We start from the raw sequence: 22,258 nt of genomic DNA, 5'->3' as shown, positions 1-22,258 counted from the left end.
TAAAATTATCTGTAATTACCATGATCATATTTTATTATTATTTATACAACAATATGATTTCAAATCATAACTCATATTCTTCTTTTAAATCCGAGAAATGCTTGTTAGAAAAGGTTTGTAGTGTTTAATACATTTTAATTGATTGTTTTTGATATTTTGATTTAAAAAAATTTAATATAGGCCTATATACTTTTAGTATGCAAACATATGATACAAAATACATAGAAAAATTAGACCATATACTAATATAATAAATTTTAAAAAATTATTTAATGCTTAAATGAATTTGAAATCATTAGCAACTTCAAATAATTATTAATAGTAGTAGTATAATTTTGTTCACAAAATGTTGTAACTGAGAAAAATTTAAAATCATTAAGTAAAATAATATATACAAAAGCTAAACATAATGTATAAAGATGACAATTTTCAAAATGTTTTTAATATGAAAACCACCAACTAAAAACAATAATTATAAGTCTCTTAGTTAAAATTAAAAGTTAATTAAAAATCTAGATAACTGATAATAAAATTTTACCTTATAATTCTGAATCCAACTTTGTAACTGATCAAAATTAAAACTTGCCCAATCACCTCCATAATAATCATTTCTATAAAAATATAGATAAAATTGTAATTTAGTTGTATTGAAAATTATTAAATTGCATTAAAAAGTTAAAAGTATCTTACCTTTCAAATTTTTATATCACAATATAAAAATTTGAAAATTAGCATCTTCCAATTTAATTTAATGCAATTTATTTCAAATTAAATAATAAAATTTTATGCATGTTACCACAATATTTGAATTTGACCATTTGATTTGACCAATTGAAATATTTTTATCGACTTCTTTTTTACAGAATATAAACATATAACTGTCTACATACACATACATACAATATACAGCTATCTAACACTGAATGAAACTATCTAACTTAGTGAAGATTTGGATGATATAGTACTTTACTGGAAAAGTAATGAAGAAGAAGTCAAGTGCACTGAAAGCTTGATTTCATTCAAGCAATTTGGAGAAAATATTGAAAAATAAAATTTTCACCAAAAAAAAAAATTGACTTTTTTTTGATAGTTTAAAGCATATAGAAAACACAAATACACGATTACATACAAAAATACTCCATGCACAGCAAAATAACAGATTATTTTCACAACTGTATTGTTTTTCTATAAATGCTGTTTTACAGTACAGTACGATACAGTATTTATATAATAATTTGTATTAAGATTTGAAATGTTCAAGTTGAAAAAATTTATTAGGTTGTATATGAAATCTTAACCTGTCAACTGTGCAACTCGATAATCCAAAACAACACCGCTGTTGTGTAGACATTTTGTGGTTTTTCAATTTGCGATATCTCGCTTAAAAATTGTTGTAGATATGATCTGTTTTCAATTTTCTATGACATACATATTACACTTTACAATTGTTAACTTCAAAATATTATGTACATTTAAAAAAATTAATGAAATTTAAGATTTTAAAAAATTGTTTTTTTATAAATATTCCATTAATTTGTTATATACGTTACTTAGATATGTCTATTTTCTCAAATAAAAAAAACTGCAGCTTTCTAAATCAACATAGAGAAATAATACGGCCTATAGATTATAACGTCAATTGGCGTGGAGGGGGTGGCCTTTCTAAATCTAGGTCAATACACTTTTATTATTGATCATGTGTATTTGATTCTATTTATATGTTATTTACACTATTGTACTAATAGTAGACTATAATAAGCGATTATTATTTTATTATATTAACAACTATACATGTATTTCTTATGTATTACGAAAGTATTACAATAACCAGAAGTATTTTTTTTTTTAAAGATTTATGGCTGAATGGTTTAAAAAAACATGCTTATTTGTTAATTAGGATAAATATACATAAAAATTTATTAAATTCAAGCTAAAAATAAATAAAAATAATGATTTATAATTGTTTGTTTACATTTGTAGCTGAGAATGTAGCTCCGAGTTGGTATAACCTTTTCCAAGAAAGTTCCCACCCCATAACCCAAGTTGATGCTTATTGGTTAAAGGATAGTCATTTAGCTATAATATACCAATTATAGCCCAACAGGCATGCTAACTAGGATTTTATTGTCAAATGAATAAAAGAAAAGTCTCCCATAGACTTAACATGGAAAGGAAGAGTTTTGTTAATAAATTAAAAAATATGGGGTTGTAACAAATATCTTATTCGTTGAAACAGACTTAGTCTTTGTAGGTAAAAGTCAAAATCAGTGCTTAAGTCGCCACCAACTAGTTAATTACAAAAAAAAATTGACATTTACTCCAACTAGAGTACTGCGCAACAGTTTAACGAAAACTGGTTACTCCAATGGGAGTACTGCGCAAACAACTGGTTAAACTTGTAAATTGTTCAAATTCTTGTTTTTAGTGGAATACATTAAAATTTTTTAGCTTTCATATTATTTGTTATTTCTCACTTTCCCTTCTGTACTGAACATCTCAGTCTGAACAGTTGTTGTAAGTCCTGTGGATGTTCAGATTGATACATATACTCTACATTAATATTCCTCTGTTGTATCTGTTTCTCTAGTGCATTTTTCTTTTATTGTGAAATATAAATGACATTTAAAAATAAGTTTATTGTTTATTCTTATTTATTAGTGATATCATTCATTATTGAAAGTATTAAGTATTTATTTTATTTTATAGAAATTTTAAAATAATGAAAAACTTGAAAGTGCAGCATCAACCAAATCTCAATGATGCCAGTGTTTCAAGAGTTTATTTGTATATGATATTATAATATCTTCAAAACAACATCTTTTTATTACTGCTACAATTTCCAGAATTTCACATAGATAAAAAGTTATACATTTTTCATTTAAAGAATAAAAAGACATATTTTAAATTGTATAATGTAATGTATGTGTAATAAGTCTGATATTAAACAGCACATCTTAGAACTATAATACATATAATAAAAAGACACTTATTAACATTACCTATCCAAATGCAGCACAGTTTTTCCAATTCTTGCTGCAGCTGCAGCTATAATACATTCAGGCATTCCTGTAAAAAAAAAAAAAAAAAAAAAAATTAAATTTCAGTTAATAAAACATCATTTCAAATAAAATTTAACAAATCAAATCAAAATATTCATCTTATATATAGTACACATATTTATTAATCTGTTTTCCTCTTTCTTCTATAACTTGAAAAAATAATAATAGTGTAATATACTCAATAATATAATTAATTTATAAATAGTTATTTTAATACAATATTTAATTTATATATTTATACAAATAAAATATATATAAATTAAGTATCATATAATATATCTTTCTGTAACATAAATAATTTACTTCATATATAAATAGATTTCTATGCTCATAGCTATAACATTATTTCCAATTACTGACATGAGCCTAAATTCAATCTTGGGTTTTAATTCAGCTTATTTTCAAAAGCTTTATCAGAAGGTTTTCAGAATTTACACTGACTTGGAGCTCATTATTTAAACTCAACTTAAAACTAACATGACAAGGACTTTTTAAATTAATATATTTTTCAACATATTTTATATATGAAAAACTAGCAGGTAAGTCCTTCATTACCCTGACAAAAAATATGTTCAGTGGAACCTTGCTTAACGAGCATCTCGCATAACGAGCAAAACAAATTGTTAAAAAAATGACTTGCTTAACAAGCAATGTTTCACATAACGAGTAACCAGGAGAGGGGAAGTGCCAGATTGTGCGCATGCTCCATCAGTCTGTGTTTAGCACTTGTTCTGCTAGCATCTTAGTGTCGCTTGTAATCACACATTTTTCCAACCTTGTGTTCACACATATTACTTATAAACATCGACAACCATAGCCTGTTATATAATAAACATGCCAAATGATATGCCAAATTCTTGGGCTATGTAAAGGCTATAATTAAATATTAGAAATTAATTAATTTGACTAGAAGTATGCAGTTATGCTGCCATTTCGTATTAAATTTAATGACAAATTCCAAATTAAATTTTAGAAATATCTAAATTAAAAATTATTTATTTATAATTATTACATTAAATACGAGATAGCAGCATAACTGCCTACTTCTAGTCAAATTAATTTCTAATATTTATTTACAGCTTTTACATAGCCCAAGAATTTAACATATCGTTTGATATGTTTATCATACATATTATCTGTGACTTTTTTGTTTTCTACAAATATAATTCGCATTCCAGGTTGGTTCATTCTGCGCTAGAAAAAAAGACGACGACGATTCATGCTTCTTAACAATGTATATTGTATAATTTTCTTTGAATAAATGTTATACATAAAATATTTGAGTATTTTTTCCGGCGTGGAATGCATTATCGTATTTTACATTAATTTATATGGGAAAAATTGTTTTGCTTAACGAGTGTTTCACATTACGAGTATGATTATGGAATGAATTATGCTCATTAAGCGAGGTTCCACTGTACAAATATTAAGATTAGAGAGGTTGCAACCAATGTTTTCATTGCAAAAACATGAACGTTGGATGTTCAGCTCCGCCATCCTGTAAGCCGAGAAGTTTGATAATGGCATTTGGAACATCAAGCATGATTCCACTGATGTTCCAAATGCCATTGTCAAACTTCTAGGCTTACAGGATGGCAGCGCTGAATGTCCGACATTCACATTTCCAAGATGAAAATGTCAGCTGCAACCTCTTTATTATTAGATTATTTCATACTTTTAATCCTTCTATATATTATATTATATTTTTGTATTTGATTTATATTTACAAAGGTTGTCTTACTTAAGAGTTTATCACATGAAGTGGCCAATCTAATACATTTTAAAATTCTGTAAATTGTGTAAAGCAGTAATTCTCAAACTTTTTCGATCCACCGCCCCCTTTGTTCCATAAAGTTATACCCAACGCTCCCTAACTCATTTTCTCTTGTCTGAGAAAGGATTGGAAATATTCTTAGGAAAACTTTTCTATGAATCTCACACCTTGTGCCCTTACCGTACATTGTTCTCAACATCTGGAAACCATTAAACGCAATGTTTCCTCTTATCCATTTAACAGAGGAAAGGGAACAGCTGTCAGTGACCTCAACTTTTGCCTTTGGTCACCATTCAGTACCCTGTCTCCAGCGTCCCCCTAGATTTACTCATCGCCCATAAGGGGGCATTATTGCCCACTTTGAGAAACACTGGTGTAAAGGAATAATTTTCAAAATGTGTTAGATTGGACACTCGATGTGATAAACCCTTACGTAACATAACATTTGTAGTTATATAAAACAAATGATATGATGTAAGAAATATTAAAATGAAAACCATATAGTTTGGTTATTTCAGCCTACCATTGTTACATTTATTATGATACTCAGATTGTACAAAATGGCACAATTTCATTGGTAAAGTAGACAACATTTGAAAATACAATATCTTAAAAAATTTGTATTTTTTTCTAATGTTAGCACTAACAAACTATTTCATTCACAGCCGAATATCAAATGGTGATCTGCCAATGAATCGAATTTTGAAAAAATTGGACCAAATATTTAAACTTGGCATGCTCAAAAACCACTTAATACCTGTCATATTTTGTGCAGACTGGTAACTTTATATTTTGTAGTTTTCCTATTCAAATGTCACCATAAAAATATCATAACAAATGGTGCCACATACAATTTTAAATTTTTTACCAAGAAAGTTATGCAATTTATTGCTGGACTTTGATATATTCGTATATTAAAAATCTATATTATACAATAGAATCCCGGTAGTCTGAACACCGCTGATCCGAATGTGTTTCAGTCTATGGAGAGGAAATTTTTTAGCTCACAAAATATACATTTTTTGTATTTTTCAGTTGAATTTAAATGGTATTAATGATACAAAAAGATTTAGAATTCCACAACAAAAAGAATTGTATTTTATTGTAGTACTGTATTAATACTGTACAAAATTAATAAATCAGTGTTTGACATGGCCTATTAGAACAGCAGATCTGTACTGTACTTATACACACACACAAAAAAAAATAAAAGTTATTGATGGTGTTGTATCTATATAAACTGAACCTGTTTTACTGCTTGCTTCTGCATTATTTCAATTATTCAGCTAATCTGAACAGGGCTCGGTCCCAATTAGTTTGGCCTAGCAGGACTGTACTGTATATAATTTTTAACATATAAATATATTAGAAATTTTTTTATTTTAAACAAAAATGTGAACTTGGATCAAAAACTAGCATTAGTAGTTAAATAACTGTATAGTTGCTTCATTTAAATTTAGTCTTATATACAACGAATTTCAATAAATTTCAATTGAAAAATGTTGACTGTATTCAAAAACAAAGCTTTTTCTCATTAATTATATTTTTCTTATTTAAATTAATACAATTATAATTATCTAAACAACTAATAAGAAAATAGTTATGCTGATAATAAAGAATTAAAATCTGTATTTAATACAATCCTTTAATAGCATTTTGGGTTAATAACATATAACTTATTTCCATTCAAATTAACAAATATTAAATCAAATTAATTTACCTTATAATTTCAATTTATTAACAAGAAAAATTTTTTTAACTTACTATCATAAGTTCAAGTCATTTACTTTTTAATTTTGTTCAGAACAAATTCTAATCTGCAAACATAGATTACAATATTTTAAATATTTATCTCAGTTTTATGGCTAGATTTTATAAACTGCTTGAATTATTAAGCACATTAAATTACAACCAGATGGCTGTGCAGCTAAGGTGACAGCCACTTTGGAGATCAAATCCGAATGGGTCAAAAAACCTTAAGAATTTTTTGGGGATGATCCATTCAAATATGTCAAGCCATGTCTTTCACCACCCAGCTGTTCCATTGTGAGCCTGGACAAACCCATAATGGGCTTGCTAAAAAGGAGGCCCTCTTAATGTCCACAGGGAAGAGAGAATTAAAAAAAAAAGCACATTAAACTTTTTATATTGTTTTTTAACAAATATGATCACTTATTTTTAATATATTAAATCTAATTACTTTTGTAGTCTCTCTTAGAACAGACTAAGCTTTTTAATTTAAATTTATCATAAATTACAATTGTAATATATTATATATTAACAGTAATTTTTTAAAAAATTTGGTTTTTAAATGTTTACATTTTTAATATAAAATTTCTGTAACTATCATTCATCAAATTTTAAATTTGAAAATTCTGAATTTTAGAAATCTGATAAATTCTGTATTATATTATAAGTCAAAAAAAGCTTTAAACTAATGTTAAAATTTTTAAATTATATTTTTTCTAATATGTATATAAAATTTGTGGAATATTACATAATATATTTCTACATATTTAAACAAAAATTAATTCATAAAATTCCTGTAATAACACATAACACTAAAATGATATTTGCTTCGAGACCATTAATTTAAGAAATATAACCATATAGGTTGCTTAGTAGGGTTACTGTGGCAAGTGGCCTATATAGCTATATTTCTTATATAAACTGATGATTAAGATCTCTGAAATATAAAAAACAAATTAGGGTAGATGTACCAGTTTTGGCCAGTGTAGTACCAGTTCTGGCCAGAAAACAAATTTAACTTAAAAATATAATCACAAATGAAACAAACTTTTATTGTTAACTGTGTGAACAGTTAACAGTAAAAGTTTGTTTTATTGGACAGATTTGAATATGTGGTGATTATATTTTTAAGTTAAAATTGTTTTCTGGCCAGAACTGGTACGCTGGCCAAAACTGGTACATCTACCCTATAAGATTACTACATTTATAGCAAATTATATTTCTTAAATTTAGTTTCTCCACAAACTCACAGAACATTAAAAATGGAAATTCATTAATGAATTGCTGATTTTGAAATCTACACTGTCAAAATTGGAAGTTGCATAGATTACTCCCTATGGAATTTTGGGACTTTAGTATATATCTGAACTCAGGGGACCAAGATGAGTTCAACGATACCTACTTTTGGACTGGAGATGAAAAATAAGAAAGTTTATAGATTACCAGGAGTCTATAAAGTCCCTATAAAAGATGGCAGGCTTGATAAGGAAATGGTTTATGTGGGTGCAACCAAGAGGTCTTTTAGAGGTACAATTGAAGAAACATAAATCGGACATATCACGAAATAGATACACAACAGCCCTTTTGACCTATGCATCAGATCCTGACATTATGGCAAAATTTGACAGGGCATGCATCGTTCTCACCACCCCACATCAAGATCACCTGAAGATATTAGAAGTTATAGAAATATTTAAAGCAGAGTGCAAATGCAAAAGCATTAATTATAAGGAAGAAATGTCACTTTCTACAGCATGACAATTCCTAATGGACGATAGCATTTAAAATTTATTTATTTATTTACATTTATAATTGTTTGAATTATATACGATCCTCATTTCGAATATTACAGTAGTTTATGATGTTACGTTGGATTCGAAGTGCGCACACATTAGGAATGCGTAAATCAAATGCCTTTGAAAAATTCAAAAGTGAAGAACCAGCTTACAATGGTTTTTAGTGGAATGCCTGAAGTTTTCGATGCCCAGACGGGCATCAAATGTTTCGAACGGGAAACATTTTCAATGCCCCTTCTGGGCATCAAAAACGTTTGCATTATTAGAACAAAATTTTTTACTCCGGTTAGTATGTTTGTGTGAAAGTTATTTTTAATAAGAAACTTATCATATTTAGGATTTCTTTCCTTTCATAATGCATTCAGTTCTTTTGTTCAAGAACTACCACGAATCAATAACTATGTAGTGGAGAATAAACGTAGGAAATTTTTTAAGTATTTTCCCACACGTTTTTTCTCATTACCATTTCAGAAAAACATTTTGTAAATAGTTATGATTAGTAAAGAAAAATCTTTTTTTATTGAGACAATTCCTTTTTTTATGTGAATTTTTTTTCATGTTAGTTTTTGGCGATATCCGCAAAAGAGTTTTGTGGATATAGCTGTTGTTCACCAGTGCCACACGATTGCCCTTGACAGATATATCCATCAGTCAATGCAGAGGGTTAAACACTGCATTGACCGATAATTAATGAATTAATGAATTGCTGATTTTGAGATCTACACTGTCCGTCGGGACAGGAGGAGGAGTCTGTAGGAGCACAAACAGTCGAATGCAACTTAGTGGAAAACTCTAAAATGGCATAGAATGCATTGTGAAAGGCAAGAAATCACAAATATGACAACTTTCTTATTTTTCATCTCCATTCCAAAAGTAGGGTATTGTTGAACTCGTCTCGGTCCTGAGTTCAGATATATACTCAGCCGAAATTCCACAGGGAGTAATCTACACAACACCCTCAAAATTTTTTATCATGAAAATTTTTAAATAGATGATGTTTTATATTTACAAATGGTTTAATTTGTAAATATTTAGAAACCATACTTTAACATTTTTAATAAAAATATATGGTTTATGTTAGCAATGTGTAAATAAAAAGATACTTTTTTATTTTAATTGTAGTTAAGGTTTTAGATGTTTGTAAAGCACTTAATTTGTTCCTCTTTTTGAGAGTTACAGTAGTGACTCTGCACAAAGTAAAACAAGTCACTAACTGACTATATATAGAAATCAAAGTTGCCAATTTTTGGAGATTGATTTCTCCACCCCCAAATACCTACAGTGGTTCTGAATATCTCATTCAACAGAAAAATGTTTTCTTTGGTTGTGTTAAAAATTTCAGATTTTTCTTTAAAGGGGTTGCTGAAATATATAGGCTGTTTTTTTTCAACCTCCGATGGTCCATAAAACAAAGACTAATGTAAATAACAAAATGAATTTATTACCAAAAGTTAGGTACAAACATGGTTACTTTTCGACATAATCACCACAAAGATTGAGGCATTTGTCTATCTATGGATGAGCTTTGAAATCCTCTTGAAATCCTCATAGAATGTTGCCGCCAGTGACTTGAGATGGGTTTGTTTGAGAATAATCATTACGTTGTTTGAGAATAATCATTAGTCTCAAACCTCTACCCTCCTAGCCATGTTTTTAGTCCAGGAAAGAGGTGGAAGTTGCTCGGTGCTAAATCAGGGCTGTGCGCTGGGTGTTTAAAAAGTTCCAAGCTAGGTGGAAGTCTGAAAGGTGACAGTCTTCACACCTTTAATGTGTGAAGACTTCCACCTCTTCCTCAACTGAAAACTTGGCTAGACGGGGCAAAGGTTTGAGAATAATGACAATCTTCAAAACAACATTAAGGACCATCTCAATCACTGGTGGCAACATTCTATGAAGAGGAGGATTTCAAAGCTCGACCACAGATAGACAAATGCCTCAATCTTCATGGTGATTACGTCGAAAAGTAACCATGTTTGTACCTAACTTTTGGCAATAAATTCATTTTGTTATTTACACTTGTCTTTGTTTTATGGACCATCAAAGGTTGAAAAAAAAAAAAACAGCCCTTGTATAAGCAATCAAAAAGTGCAAAAATTGCAAAAAAGCTGTATTTTCTTCTTTTCTTCATCTTGCACCTCATACCACAGCACTCCTAGAAAAAACAACTGGGACTAGAAAGCACAAATCTTAAATGCAAGCTTCTCATTATCAGTGACATACTCGCAAAACTTCTGAGTCAGTAGGTCAAATTTCATGGGGGTTTAAACTCCCATGAAATTTGACCTATCAACCCAAACCTAGAGCTATTTTATTTTTATCACTTAATTTTATGCTAACAAGGACAAAATTTCATCAAAACATGATTTTTATTCGAAATGTTATCCATAATAACAAAAACTCAAATTTTACACAAACTAAAACTTTTTATAACCATTTTACTAAATGGTGTATCGAAAGCATTCGTTCAGCAGCCAAGGGCTAACCAAACCATACCATACATATGTTGTCGTCTTAGGTATTGATGTAATAGCTCAATCACTAATCGAATAACAATTTATATTCAAATGAAAACATCTCCAATGTAAAAAAGTTGCACCAAGTAAAAAATTATGACAATTTAGACAAGAGTCAAATTTTTTCATTAGGGTTTTTCTTTACAAACAAAAATTAATAATAATGGTATATAAATATTTTTCAAGTTGGTTCTCTTGAATAAAGAAATTTTGTCAAATATTTCTTTTCTTAATTTTCACCATAAACTAAAGATCAGAACACAACAAACCATTATTAATCACCAGACATACACAAAAATATACTATATGTATGTATGCATACAAATTACGTATGAAATCTGCTTATCTAAATGTTTTTAGCACTGTAACACTATGGGATGAAAGATATCTTTTTAATGTATTATTAGTATATTTAGTTTGTACACTGAAACTTATTAAACGTCACTGTAAAATTTGACAGAGTAAAAATTAGCAAGTATTATTTAATCTTCACTCAATAAATAATTTTAACTAGACTAATATTTAACGTCTACAACAAATGCAATAATAGATATTTCTTAGGTATATATGAATTAATTTCTTATTTCTTAACCTGTGCCAATAACGACGATATCATAATTTGTCGGCAGATCGTCCTCCATCTTGACTATCTTGACACGGTAACGTTGCCAGATACGATATAAATTTTTCTAAAATTCCTAAAATTTTTTATTCGAACTAATGAAATGCATTATAACATAATGTTCGTCTATTTACGAATTATAAAAGCCTTATTTAATTTCTTTCTTCATTTTTATTTTTCATTCTTTCCACCTCGTATTAGTTTTTCTTTTTACTTTTTCCGCCTTACAATCACTCCCATAAAAGATTCTGCCATTCAGGACGACATAGCCGTGGAGTTAAGCCCAATCTCAATCAAACAAGATTGTACCTTCACATAACCGAGTCAATTCAATTTGAAAAATTCTGAATCAACCAAGATTCGAACCCGGATTCCCGAGAGCGGCACAGTGATGCATTTATCGCCGGTTTACTTCGTGACATTTACTTATTGAACTGAATTTAGTTTAGTTTGCATAAATTTTTAATTTGTTGTCAGTTTTTCTAGGAACAAACTTCAACTATTGACATATCTATGCGTATATTTCTTGTATTGTTCATAATATTGTGTTTCGAAAGTCACGGCGGTAACTTCCTGCCAAGTATAAAAGTCATTAACTGAGTATATATATATATATATATATATCTTAAACTCTTTCCGGCCTGTGGGCACTAAGAGGGCCTCTTTCATTATAGGTTCGGCCAGGCCGACAATGGGGCGACCGGGTGGTGAGGGACACCCCCGATTAATTCCTGGGGATTATTCGACCCGCTCAGATTCGATCTCGGGTCACCCAGAGCGGTAGGTTGCCACCTTGACCGCTCGACCATCCGGTCGTCACTGACTGAGTATATTCTATTCATGAATTAGGGTTATCAATTTTCGCGGATCGATTTCTCTACGCCCCAAACGTCTAAACTAATTCCGAATACCTCGTTCGAAAGATAATTGTTTTCTTAGGTAGTGTTAAAAATTTCAAGAATTTTTTATAAAGCGGTTGAAGCGATTGAAAAGTGCAAAAATCGGCAAAAACATTCCATTTTCTTCTTTTTTTCATCCGGCATCGCAGACTCTCGTAGAGAAAAAACTACTGAATCTAGATAGTCCAAATTTTAAACTTTCTCGTCATCAGTAAGGTGCCGGCCAAACTTCTGGCGCTTCAAAGCGGTACCCTCAAGATTCACAAAATTCTTACCTGTATTATTGTTATTGTCTACAAATCGCTTCTAAGCGCCAAGATTATCTTTATGAAAGAAAAACTCCTAAGAAAAATTTTGACTGTCGACTAAATTATGATTAGTTTTTTCTTGGTGCAATTTTTTTTACAACTCAGATGTTTATGTTTGGATTGTATATATTACCAAAAGTGGAAAACATAGACTCACTTTTGCCAGTTGCTGCGGTTTGTATAATTAAAGAGAAGCAGAAAAAATTGAGAAAACAGATGATGTAAAAGTTGGTTCATACTAATTTAATTATGAAATTACGAAGTGCAACTATTTGCGTATGAACGAGACTTACAAGAGATGTACAGAGATATATCACGAGATACTCTATACATGACATGTGTAGAGCATTGAAAAAAGTACCAACATTTAAAGGTCCACGTAAGTTTTAGTACTCTTTATTAACTAAAGATATGTAGGCTACTTACTTGTGTACTTAATTAACATTTAAACAATAGCCACATTCTAATTGATGAAGTTCCTGAAACATTGTGTTGGTGATGATTCTCCTTCTGCTTGTGGGTGACTTTGTTTATTTCCACAGTCATAAACAGACAATGGTTGAGAATGTACAGGATTAAGTAATTGTTGTGGATAAACTAAGTTTGACAAATTGGATAACTGTGGCTGTGTTGTATAGTTGCGGTGCATATTTTCAAGGGAAGCCTCATAGCAAACATTATTTATTACAATGTGGAGGTAACATTGCTTATTAAAGAATTTTTCTGCTGGTAAAAAACGAGTCGTTTGAATCTTTAATTTTAACTTTTTTAAATGTTTTTAAAAAAGTTTTTAACTTCTCGAAAGAAAAGAAATTCTCGGGGTATTTTACAATACAAAAAGTCTTTAAAGATTATTACTTTTTCGACTTGTTCTGGAGGAACTTTTTAAAATTTTGCTACCCATATTTTTCCCATTGAGGTAAATTTGTCTTTGACAGTCAACATTATACATCAATAGTATACGAGATTAGTACATGCCCCGGTTCCGCATTACACTACAGGGGGGATAAAAACAAGATACAGTTAATTTACAACTTGTTTACAAATACAGTATATGGGTGATTACAGAATTAACAAAATAATAATTTTTTTTCCTTGAGTGATATACAAAAGTTGATACGATGTAATGATACAAGTATTAATACAAAGTATTAAAACAAGAAGATGTGGTTAAATGCAGAGATGGAATAAAGCACAGGGATTACAAAACGTGTACAATTAAACAAATTGTAAAATGGTTACAACAATAATAAGTTACAAAACAAAATCTAAAGTGTTATATACAGTTGGACTTTAAATACAAAACAATACAGAAAATAGTACAAAACAATACAGAACAGTGTTGAAAGCAAATACAATTGAGTAGCTTATATACAATATTTACAGAAGGGTTAGAGCAGAGGTAAAGGCGATGAAACAGATGGAGACTAGAGTGGAACTACTCTCTCGTGGTGGTGGGTGCTAATTATTCGTAAGCACGCATAAGGTTTACAAAGGCAGAATATAGTTCCTTGTGTTTAAAGAGGTCTAGCTGCTGACACGGCCAGGAGATGTTGAGATTTTTGATTGCAACGGTTAAAGGATGATAAGATTTCTGTTGTTGATAAGATTCTGGCAGACTGGCAATCAGTGAAGATGGCAATCTGTTTCAGTGGCGTGCCGTCATTGGAAGCGGTGGAAACGCCGCTTCCACCGCTTCCAATGACGGCAGGCCATTCCCTTGTAGTTTCTAAAATATAAATTTTCATATTTTAACGTACTTTGAATTAATTAAAGTTAATACAGTCAAACCTGTTTTTATGCGGGGGATAGGGACCGCATTAAAAAAAACGCATTAAAAAAAATCTCACGAAACTTCACGAATGGCTGTAAATAATAGTTTTCGCAACACAATTAAAAAAATAATTTTTTTATGCGGTCAACAGGGACCGCATAAAAAAAGTCTCACATAGAAAATAACTCAAAACCGTACGAAATAGAATTTATTGACAACAGATGTCAGCACTCGACTGCATCGTCTGGTCTATCGTCTGTTTTACATATTTTTGTCCAGGTGGTGTTTTGTTGACTTAAAAAGTAAATTATTTCATTTTTCGCATATTCATGCAATAATATTACTATAATAAGTGCATTTATGCTATAATAAGTTTATTTAGCTATAATAAATCAACGTGAGACACGACGAATCGCACGAGACTAGTCGCCAACTATACCGCACAAATTAAAAATTCGCATTAAAAAAATCGCACAAATAAAAATCGCACATAAAAAGAGCGCATAAAAACAGGTTTGACTGTATTTTATTATAACTGCATTATGTATCTTATTACAAATTTCTATACTACATGTGGAAAAAAACGATAAGATTGCTATTGTATATTCGAATATCAGTGGCGGAATGGAAGCGCTTACAAGACAGCTTCCACGGCGAGAATAGCTGAATGGTGTAAAGCAGCCAGAGGGCATTGGCGCATGCGCTTTACAGAGCACCGACCTCAGCCGGTTTAGCTGGTGGAAGCTACTCACGTGTAACGCTTCCAACGATTATACCCCTTAGCCACTAGGTAGGGAGCTATCTGACTGAGTGAATTGTTTAAGATTTAAAAAGTAAAGAGCATTCAATGTTATTTTTATGTACGTTTTTTTTGCAAAGTTATATTTGATTATAATTTTCTTTTAATTACACTGTAATTATATTGACAGATTTCAGACAAAATCTTTAGAATTTTTATCACTTTTAGATGTTAATAATTTTAATATTATGAAAAACAATTTTTCCAAGCGTGTTTTAATTCTTTAAATTAAGTAAATTTTATGGGAAATTTTTTGATTTATCTAAATTATGTAGTAAATCGCAATATTTACATTCGTGTCCGGACTATATTGGCAAGTAACTCTTAAACATAAAACATATAATTAATGTCGATCCGAACAAAGACGTACTAAAAGAATTATATGATTTAATATCATTAATTTTTACGGTACCATCTACCAGTGGGTCTGTTGAGCGGTTTTTCGATCACGAAGCAAATTCGTACATTGGCCAGGAACACTCGGTCAGAGGAAAAATTGTCGTTGCTAGCGTGACTTTCGATAGAAAAAGAGCTTTTAAATACGCTGATGGAGTCGACGACCAGCGACTTTTATGATAAAGTAATTAACGACTTTGCGGAAAAATCGCCGAATAGAGTTAGTTTATAAAAAATTAAAAAAACAAGTTTTTCTATTATTGTTTGTATCATATCAATTTGTATTATGTATTATTTGTATTTTAGAACTAAAATACATAAATTGTTTACTTTTGTCATTTCCAGTATTTGTTTAAAACTTTTATGGAAATGTGCTGTACCGGGCTGGTCTGACCCGTCACGAAAGACGCGAAAAAACGGTTAATTTAAAGAAAAATTTATTAGTTTAAAAAAACATAGGTAAAAGTCGTTTGTAGTCGGACACCCATTGTTTATATCAAACTGCCAGGCAGAAACCATAAATCGCGGAAGGAAGTCGTCCTATGATCGGTGGAAGATCGAATTCATCTTCGATTTTGACTTTTCTCGCGCTCCAGGTAAGTGTCACGTTATGTTTAGTAATCAGGGACCAACCACTCGGGTAGCGTGATTGAGGGAGAATGATAAATCAAATGGACGAAAGAAAGGAACGGAGATTGACATAATCCCCGACAATCGAGGACACCTGGCACTGGGTTAACGTTCCGAATAACCAAAACGCCGTGTGTCAACGCGCAAAAAAAAAAAAAAAAAAAAAAAAAAAAATACAATTTCTCGTCTATTGTGCCAACCTGTAACCCGTGCCACTTCGGACTTAGACCGTGTCTCCGACGCCAACAGAGGAAGTCTCCCCGTGCCCTACAGATTTGTCAACGCCACTGTCCCGGGGCCACCTTCGATCGACCATCAAAGAACCACGTCGACGCCCAGGACGTCGGAACGGTTGATTGTCCTAAAGCAAACTATTTTGTACATAGTATATGTTTATTTTATGTTTCTTTTTTGTCTGTTTTTGTCAGATACGTCTCTTCCGCCATCACGCACGTACGAATGGACCCTAGGCATCACTGACGCGCAATTAACTAATTGCCCCTGGAAGTCGGCTTCTTAAAGAAACACAGCTTCCCTATCATCAAATGTCATGGCACGCCACTGATCTGTTTATTAGTGAAGATCTGTTCAGACCAGCCAATTGCCATGTGAATGGCTTTAAGCTCGGCCTGAAAGACGCTGCAAAGATTATCGAGCCTGTGCAACTGGTGGTGGATCTCATGCTTGTCCTGAAGTGCAACGAAGGCGCAGCCAATGTTTCCATTAATTCCAGAGCCATCCGTGTAGATTTCCAAGTTAGTGTTGACAGGCATGTCTGTGCTGATGTTGTCATCGATGTATGGAGTGGTGAGATCATAGACAGGATTCATTCTCTCATAGTTGGCGGTGGGAATGTTGCACGTGTCAGAACAGATGTTGTGTCCGGTTTTGAGCTTCCAAAGCTCATATCTGGCTAGGATGATGTCGGTGATGGGCGGCTTACGGGTGATGTATTTCTCTATGTTACTTTCCCGACTTTTAAGTATACATAATAAGGGAAAGTATTGGAATCGTATAGTGTAAACATTAGTAAATTCGTGATAAAATTAATTATTCTTTAATAATTGGATACATATTTCGTAAATTGACAAGTTAACCATACTATTAAGGCAGGGTATTAAAGGCACCATTTTTACAAGATAACAGCATGGTTTTTTGTCATTATGAATATATTTATATCTTAGTTTTCTAGTAAATATATACTTTTTACGTTGCGGATGGTTATTATCATGGGCAATACCGCGATAAAACATTGCTAATTTCGTGAAAGGAACCTTTAGCATATATATTTGGCTGCAATATGAAAAATTGTGGACCAATAAATGCCCACTGTCGTTTGTCTTTATGTCAGTCTGTCCTAACTTAATCTAGAGAACAGAGTTGGATAGATGAAAGACGAGACCAGATATGTAAAGCTTAGGAGCAGAAGTCACGTTAATTCAATCCGAAAATTTTCCATGAAAGGAGTTAGATAGACGACTCAATTGCTAACAGGAAAACTATTACCGAGGAAGGAGTAATCAGTTAGACTCCAATCAAGATGAACGAGAAATAGAATACTGTATGTGAGTAGTGGTGTTGAATATACTGAAGCGAGGCACCTTTACTATTTAAATCCGTTTATTTTAAATGTAAATTGGTAAAGTCTTTTGCTTGCAAAGTCTTTGCTGCAAATTTCTTGCAAAGTCTTTTGGAGAGATGCTTCTTCTCAGATGATCTTAAGAGAGTTCAAAATGATTTTATCGCCGATGGGATCTTCGAGGCACGGTAAATTGTAGGACTGGTGATATCAGTGTTTGTGAAGAACAATAAGCAATGTGCAATAAAGAATGCTATGTATGCGCCAGACGTTGCTGCTAACTTTACATCTGTAAGTAAAATAACTGAAAAAGATTATAATAAAGTATTATATAATTACAAAATATGTAAAATTTATTCAAAACGTAACTGTCTAATTACGGGTAGTTGCACTGCTACAGTATCTAATTGCAGGTGTGTACAAGCTAGATCAAAGTGTGAATTCAATGAAGGAGGATAGAAAGTCAAGTTCAATAATGGCCAGTGCCGTAACTAGCCATTCTTGTGCCCTATGCAAGAACTTGCATTTAGGCCCCTTGATTAATTAGATTTGAAGAAATAATAAAACAAATACATGCATTTTGGGCCCCCCTTCCAAGTGGGCCCTGTGCGGGTGCACCTGTTGCTCCTGCCTAGTTACGGCACTGATAATGGCATTTCTCTTATTGCCAGAGATTAGGCATAAAAGGCTTGGGCGTCTAAGAATGAAAGGTATTATGATGCTGAAGAATGGACTTGCATATGGTATTGACTTTCAAGACTTTAACAGTATTTCTGTTTCCATCTGCATCAATAGCCTGCATTTTGTAAATCAGAACTTCATATGATTTAGATTTTTCATTGCGATCACTATTCTTTGGATTTAATTTTCAAAAAACACAGTGACTTGTAAGTTCGACAAATTCGATAAGAAAATTCTTTTCCTTTGTGACATCATTGAGAAACAAAACAGAGTATATTTGCGTACCAGACAAATCTTGTGCTATCTCGTTTGAATGTCAAACTGCTTGTGAGTTAGGTTTGAATACTGCTTAGGCCTACAAGAGCAGTTGCATGCGCAAATCTCATGCAAAATATCTGGCAGAACAGTTTTCACCCAAGTCAAACTTTTTGGTTTATATAAAGTTCACATTCGAGTTTCTGTTTACACACAGCGATTTATTTGTACAAATTCGATTGCACGAGTCAATTTGAGCAAATTGCATGAGTGTGCAAACTGGTCTTAAAGCAAACTAATCATAATCTCGTCCGCACCACACCAAACAAGAAAAAACCAAAACGGGCACTAGTGACTAGGAACACACGTAATAAGAAATATCATGTCTAACAAGTTAAGCCATTATATCTGTTACCAAATATGCCAGAAGTATACAGGACCAGCCAATCTCATCTATTTCAAAAGAGGTCGATGTAAAATATCAAACTGTCTTACGACTGTACCGCAGAGAAGGATGAACAGACGTCATATGCAAGAAAGGATCCAAACAAAATCAATTGCAAACGCCTAAGCTAGATTTTATCCAGCAACTTCTGAACTAAGATTGTTCAATCGTACCGAAACAGGTTGTTAGTAAAGGGGCATTTTTACGGTTCAATTATCGTTGAAAAACCAGAATTTGAAAGTCGGTTGAACATATTTTACATTTTAGTATGTGAACCTGATTTTAACTTGAACACCTGGCTAGTTGAAGCAACGAATGTTGAATGGGATTTTTGTTGTACAACCAGACGTCAAGTAGTTGAAACTTCAGGCATACAACAGTTCGCCATTTTATTGTACTACCGTTCTTTCGATTTTATGTTGAAACGTGGGAACAAGCTGCTGGTCAACTCACGGTTTCAATAGAATTTCTTAACTATTGTTCAATGATAGTTAAATCGTGAGTTAAATATTGCAGTTACATTTTAATATAAATTTATTTGTCTCACATTGAGATTAAATAATAATAAATAATAGAAGGAAATCATTTTGTAATGTTGATGTTATCGTTTTAAACTTCTTTCTATGAATAACAGCAGTGTATTCACTTACGGATTCGTCTCGAATAATGAGAAATCTCAGTAAATCGGTGTTTTACAATATAAAAGTCAATATTAAATTTGAATTAACTTTTAAAATAAAATTCATAAATATATAATGTCATTTTAAGATAAAATTCGAACATTTAAAGTTTAAAATAATTTGCTCTTCCTAATAAAACAATTTATTTATAAGATATTGGTAACTTCCTAAGTTTTGTATTTTGTAATAAAAATTCTTAGATTATTTATTATTATTATTATTAAAGAAATTTATTATTTTCTACAGAAAATTTAATTTTAAAAAATTGTTATATACTTAAATATGAATAGAAATCAATTATATGTAGTTTTTACATGTATTTTATATAGATATATTGATCATAACGGAAGACAAAAACTCCTCTATGAGAACTTCTTATAATCCAATCAGCAAATTAACTTCAAAGATCAAAGGGCACATATTATCTTTTCACTAAAGATTTTCATTAGAAACGACCTTAACATCCTCACATTAATTATCTCGGTTACATCATGGGAAGGAATTTATTTCCTTTCGATTTCAAGTTCGAATGGACAAAATATTAGAAGACAATGCCCATATTTTTTAAATTTCAAAACAGATTATTATAAGAATGTGAGAAGTAATCAACTTTTTATTTTTGACAATTTATTATTATGTTTTTTAATTTAAAAAAATAAAACATTCTGAAATTACAATGGTTCTTTCCAAAGTAAATACAAATAAAAATTCTGAAAGTAAATTTATGACCGACTTAAATTTAAGTAAAGAATAAATAACGATACAAAAATTTAAAAATTAAAATTTGTTTGACTATTGTTGCTAAGAGACGACAAACAAATTGCTTTTTCCCTTTTTTAAATCATACTTCAGTTACAGAGTCTATTATAACAGATGATTTATTGACAATTATTGTGTTTTAACACTCAAAATATTGTGGTTTTACCCATGCTAAATTCTTTTTTATAGGCATAAATATGTTTTTTTTTTTATGGTGATATGTCACATAGCAAACATAAAAAGTATCTCCATACTTAAAAATGCTTGAAAAGTATTGAAATGTCAAATGTCTTGAAAATTAAGAAAGGGATCCTTAACATGTTAATTTAATGGAAACATATACAGTATATAATATATTTAAATATATATCAACACATTATGATAGAAGGGTATACAGTAAAACCTGTCTATGGCGACCATCCACGGTTCCTTCAAAAAGTGGTCTTTTAGACAGGTGGTCGTCCAATACAGGTGGTGCTGTGTAATGCCGCATTTCCGTACGTATTTTGCGCACTTTTTAGCCATTTCCACTAAGCAAAACTCGAAGTGGGCATAAATATGCGAATTTTTTCAACGATAGGGCTATATTGGTATTGTATTTTATTCTTATCGGATAACTCGATTAACAGGAATCGTCATAATTTTATAAGACAGATTTAATACTATTTTAAAGATTAATACAATACTCGCATTTTTTTTCAATTTAATTCAACTTGTGTATTACGTCATCGATGTACAAGCGGGTGGTATCTCTCCATCACTTTGGTTTTGGTTTTCGTTAGTTTAATTTTATTTAACTTTAAAAATACTGTATTTTTTTAATATTTAATATTTTCTTAAGTACAACAAGAAAAATTATTAATTAATAATAAAACGATTTTATTATTTTTTCTCATAATACGATTTCATTACATTCCGTGATTGTCCAATGACAATCGCGGAATCGAAAAAGAAAAGTTGCTTGTAAAACTGATTTTTGCATTAATGTGTTTATTGTTTTTGAATATTTTGCGTGCGAAAATTACTTGGGTATTATTTTTCTAAAAATAAAGTGTAAATAAGGTAGGTTGATACATGAACTATTTATCGCACATGTACTGTATATGAGCTTTAAAATAATTAAATAAATAAATAAATAAAATAAATTTTATCAAACGATGAGATCAGCCGATTAATTGTATCGTGTACAATAATTTAAACCCCTAAGGAAAGTACTGTAGGTCTACGGTAAAATCACAGGTGGTCGCTTAATACAGGTAACTTATATGAAGACTCTACGTATAAACTATTCCGTGCCAGAAATTTTTGCCCGTTTTCACAGGTGCCCGTCGAATGCAGGTGGTCGCCTAAGCAGTTTTCACTGTATTTCTACACTAACTTCTTTTCCTTCTAGGCATTACTGTGATTAGCAAATACTCTGGGGCAGTGATAATTTTAAATGCCGGAATGCATTCTTTTGTTATAAATCTGTTGAATATATTTATACACATTTATAATAGAAGAATAAATAAATTAATTTGTATTCACAATTTATTCCCAG

General features: G+C 31.0%; 1 protein-coding gene across 1 annotated transcript in view; it reads right to left on the bottom strand.

The window, feature by feature from the left end:
• Rep (Rab escort protein) overlaps positions 1-11,542 on the bottom strand; it is a 38,794-nt gene extending 27,252 nt beyond the window's left edge. The window contains exons 1-3 of the mRNA XM_067271991.1: positions 11,484-11,542; positions 3,000-3,066; positions 539-611 (exon numbers count right to left, since the gene is read on the bottom strand). Of these exons, the coding sequence (XP_067128092.1) occupies positions 539-611; positions 3,000-3,066; positions 11,484-11,532 (189 nt within the window). The 5' untranslated portion in view covers positions 11,533-11,542. The remainder of the gene's footprint in view (positions 1-538; positions 612-2,999; positions 3,067-11,483) is intronic.
• Positions 11,543-22,258: the final 10,716 nt, after the last annotated feature.

This window comes from Centruroides vittatus, unplaced genomic scaffold, assembly GCF_030686945.1.
Source record: "Centruroides vittatus isolate TY-2023 unplaced genomic scaffold, ASM3068694v2 contig_417, whole genome shotgun sequence".
Taxonomy (NCBI): Eukaryota; Metazoa; Arthropoda; class Arachnida; order Scorpiones; family Buthidae; genus Centruroides; species Centruroides vittatus.
Note: the sequence above shows the minus strand (reverse complement) of the source record. Positions and strands in the feature narration are given on the sequence as shown.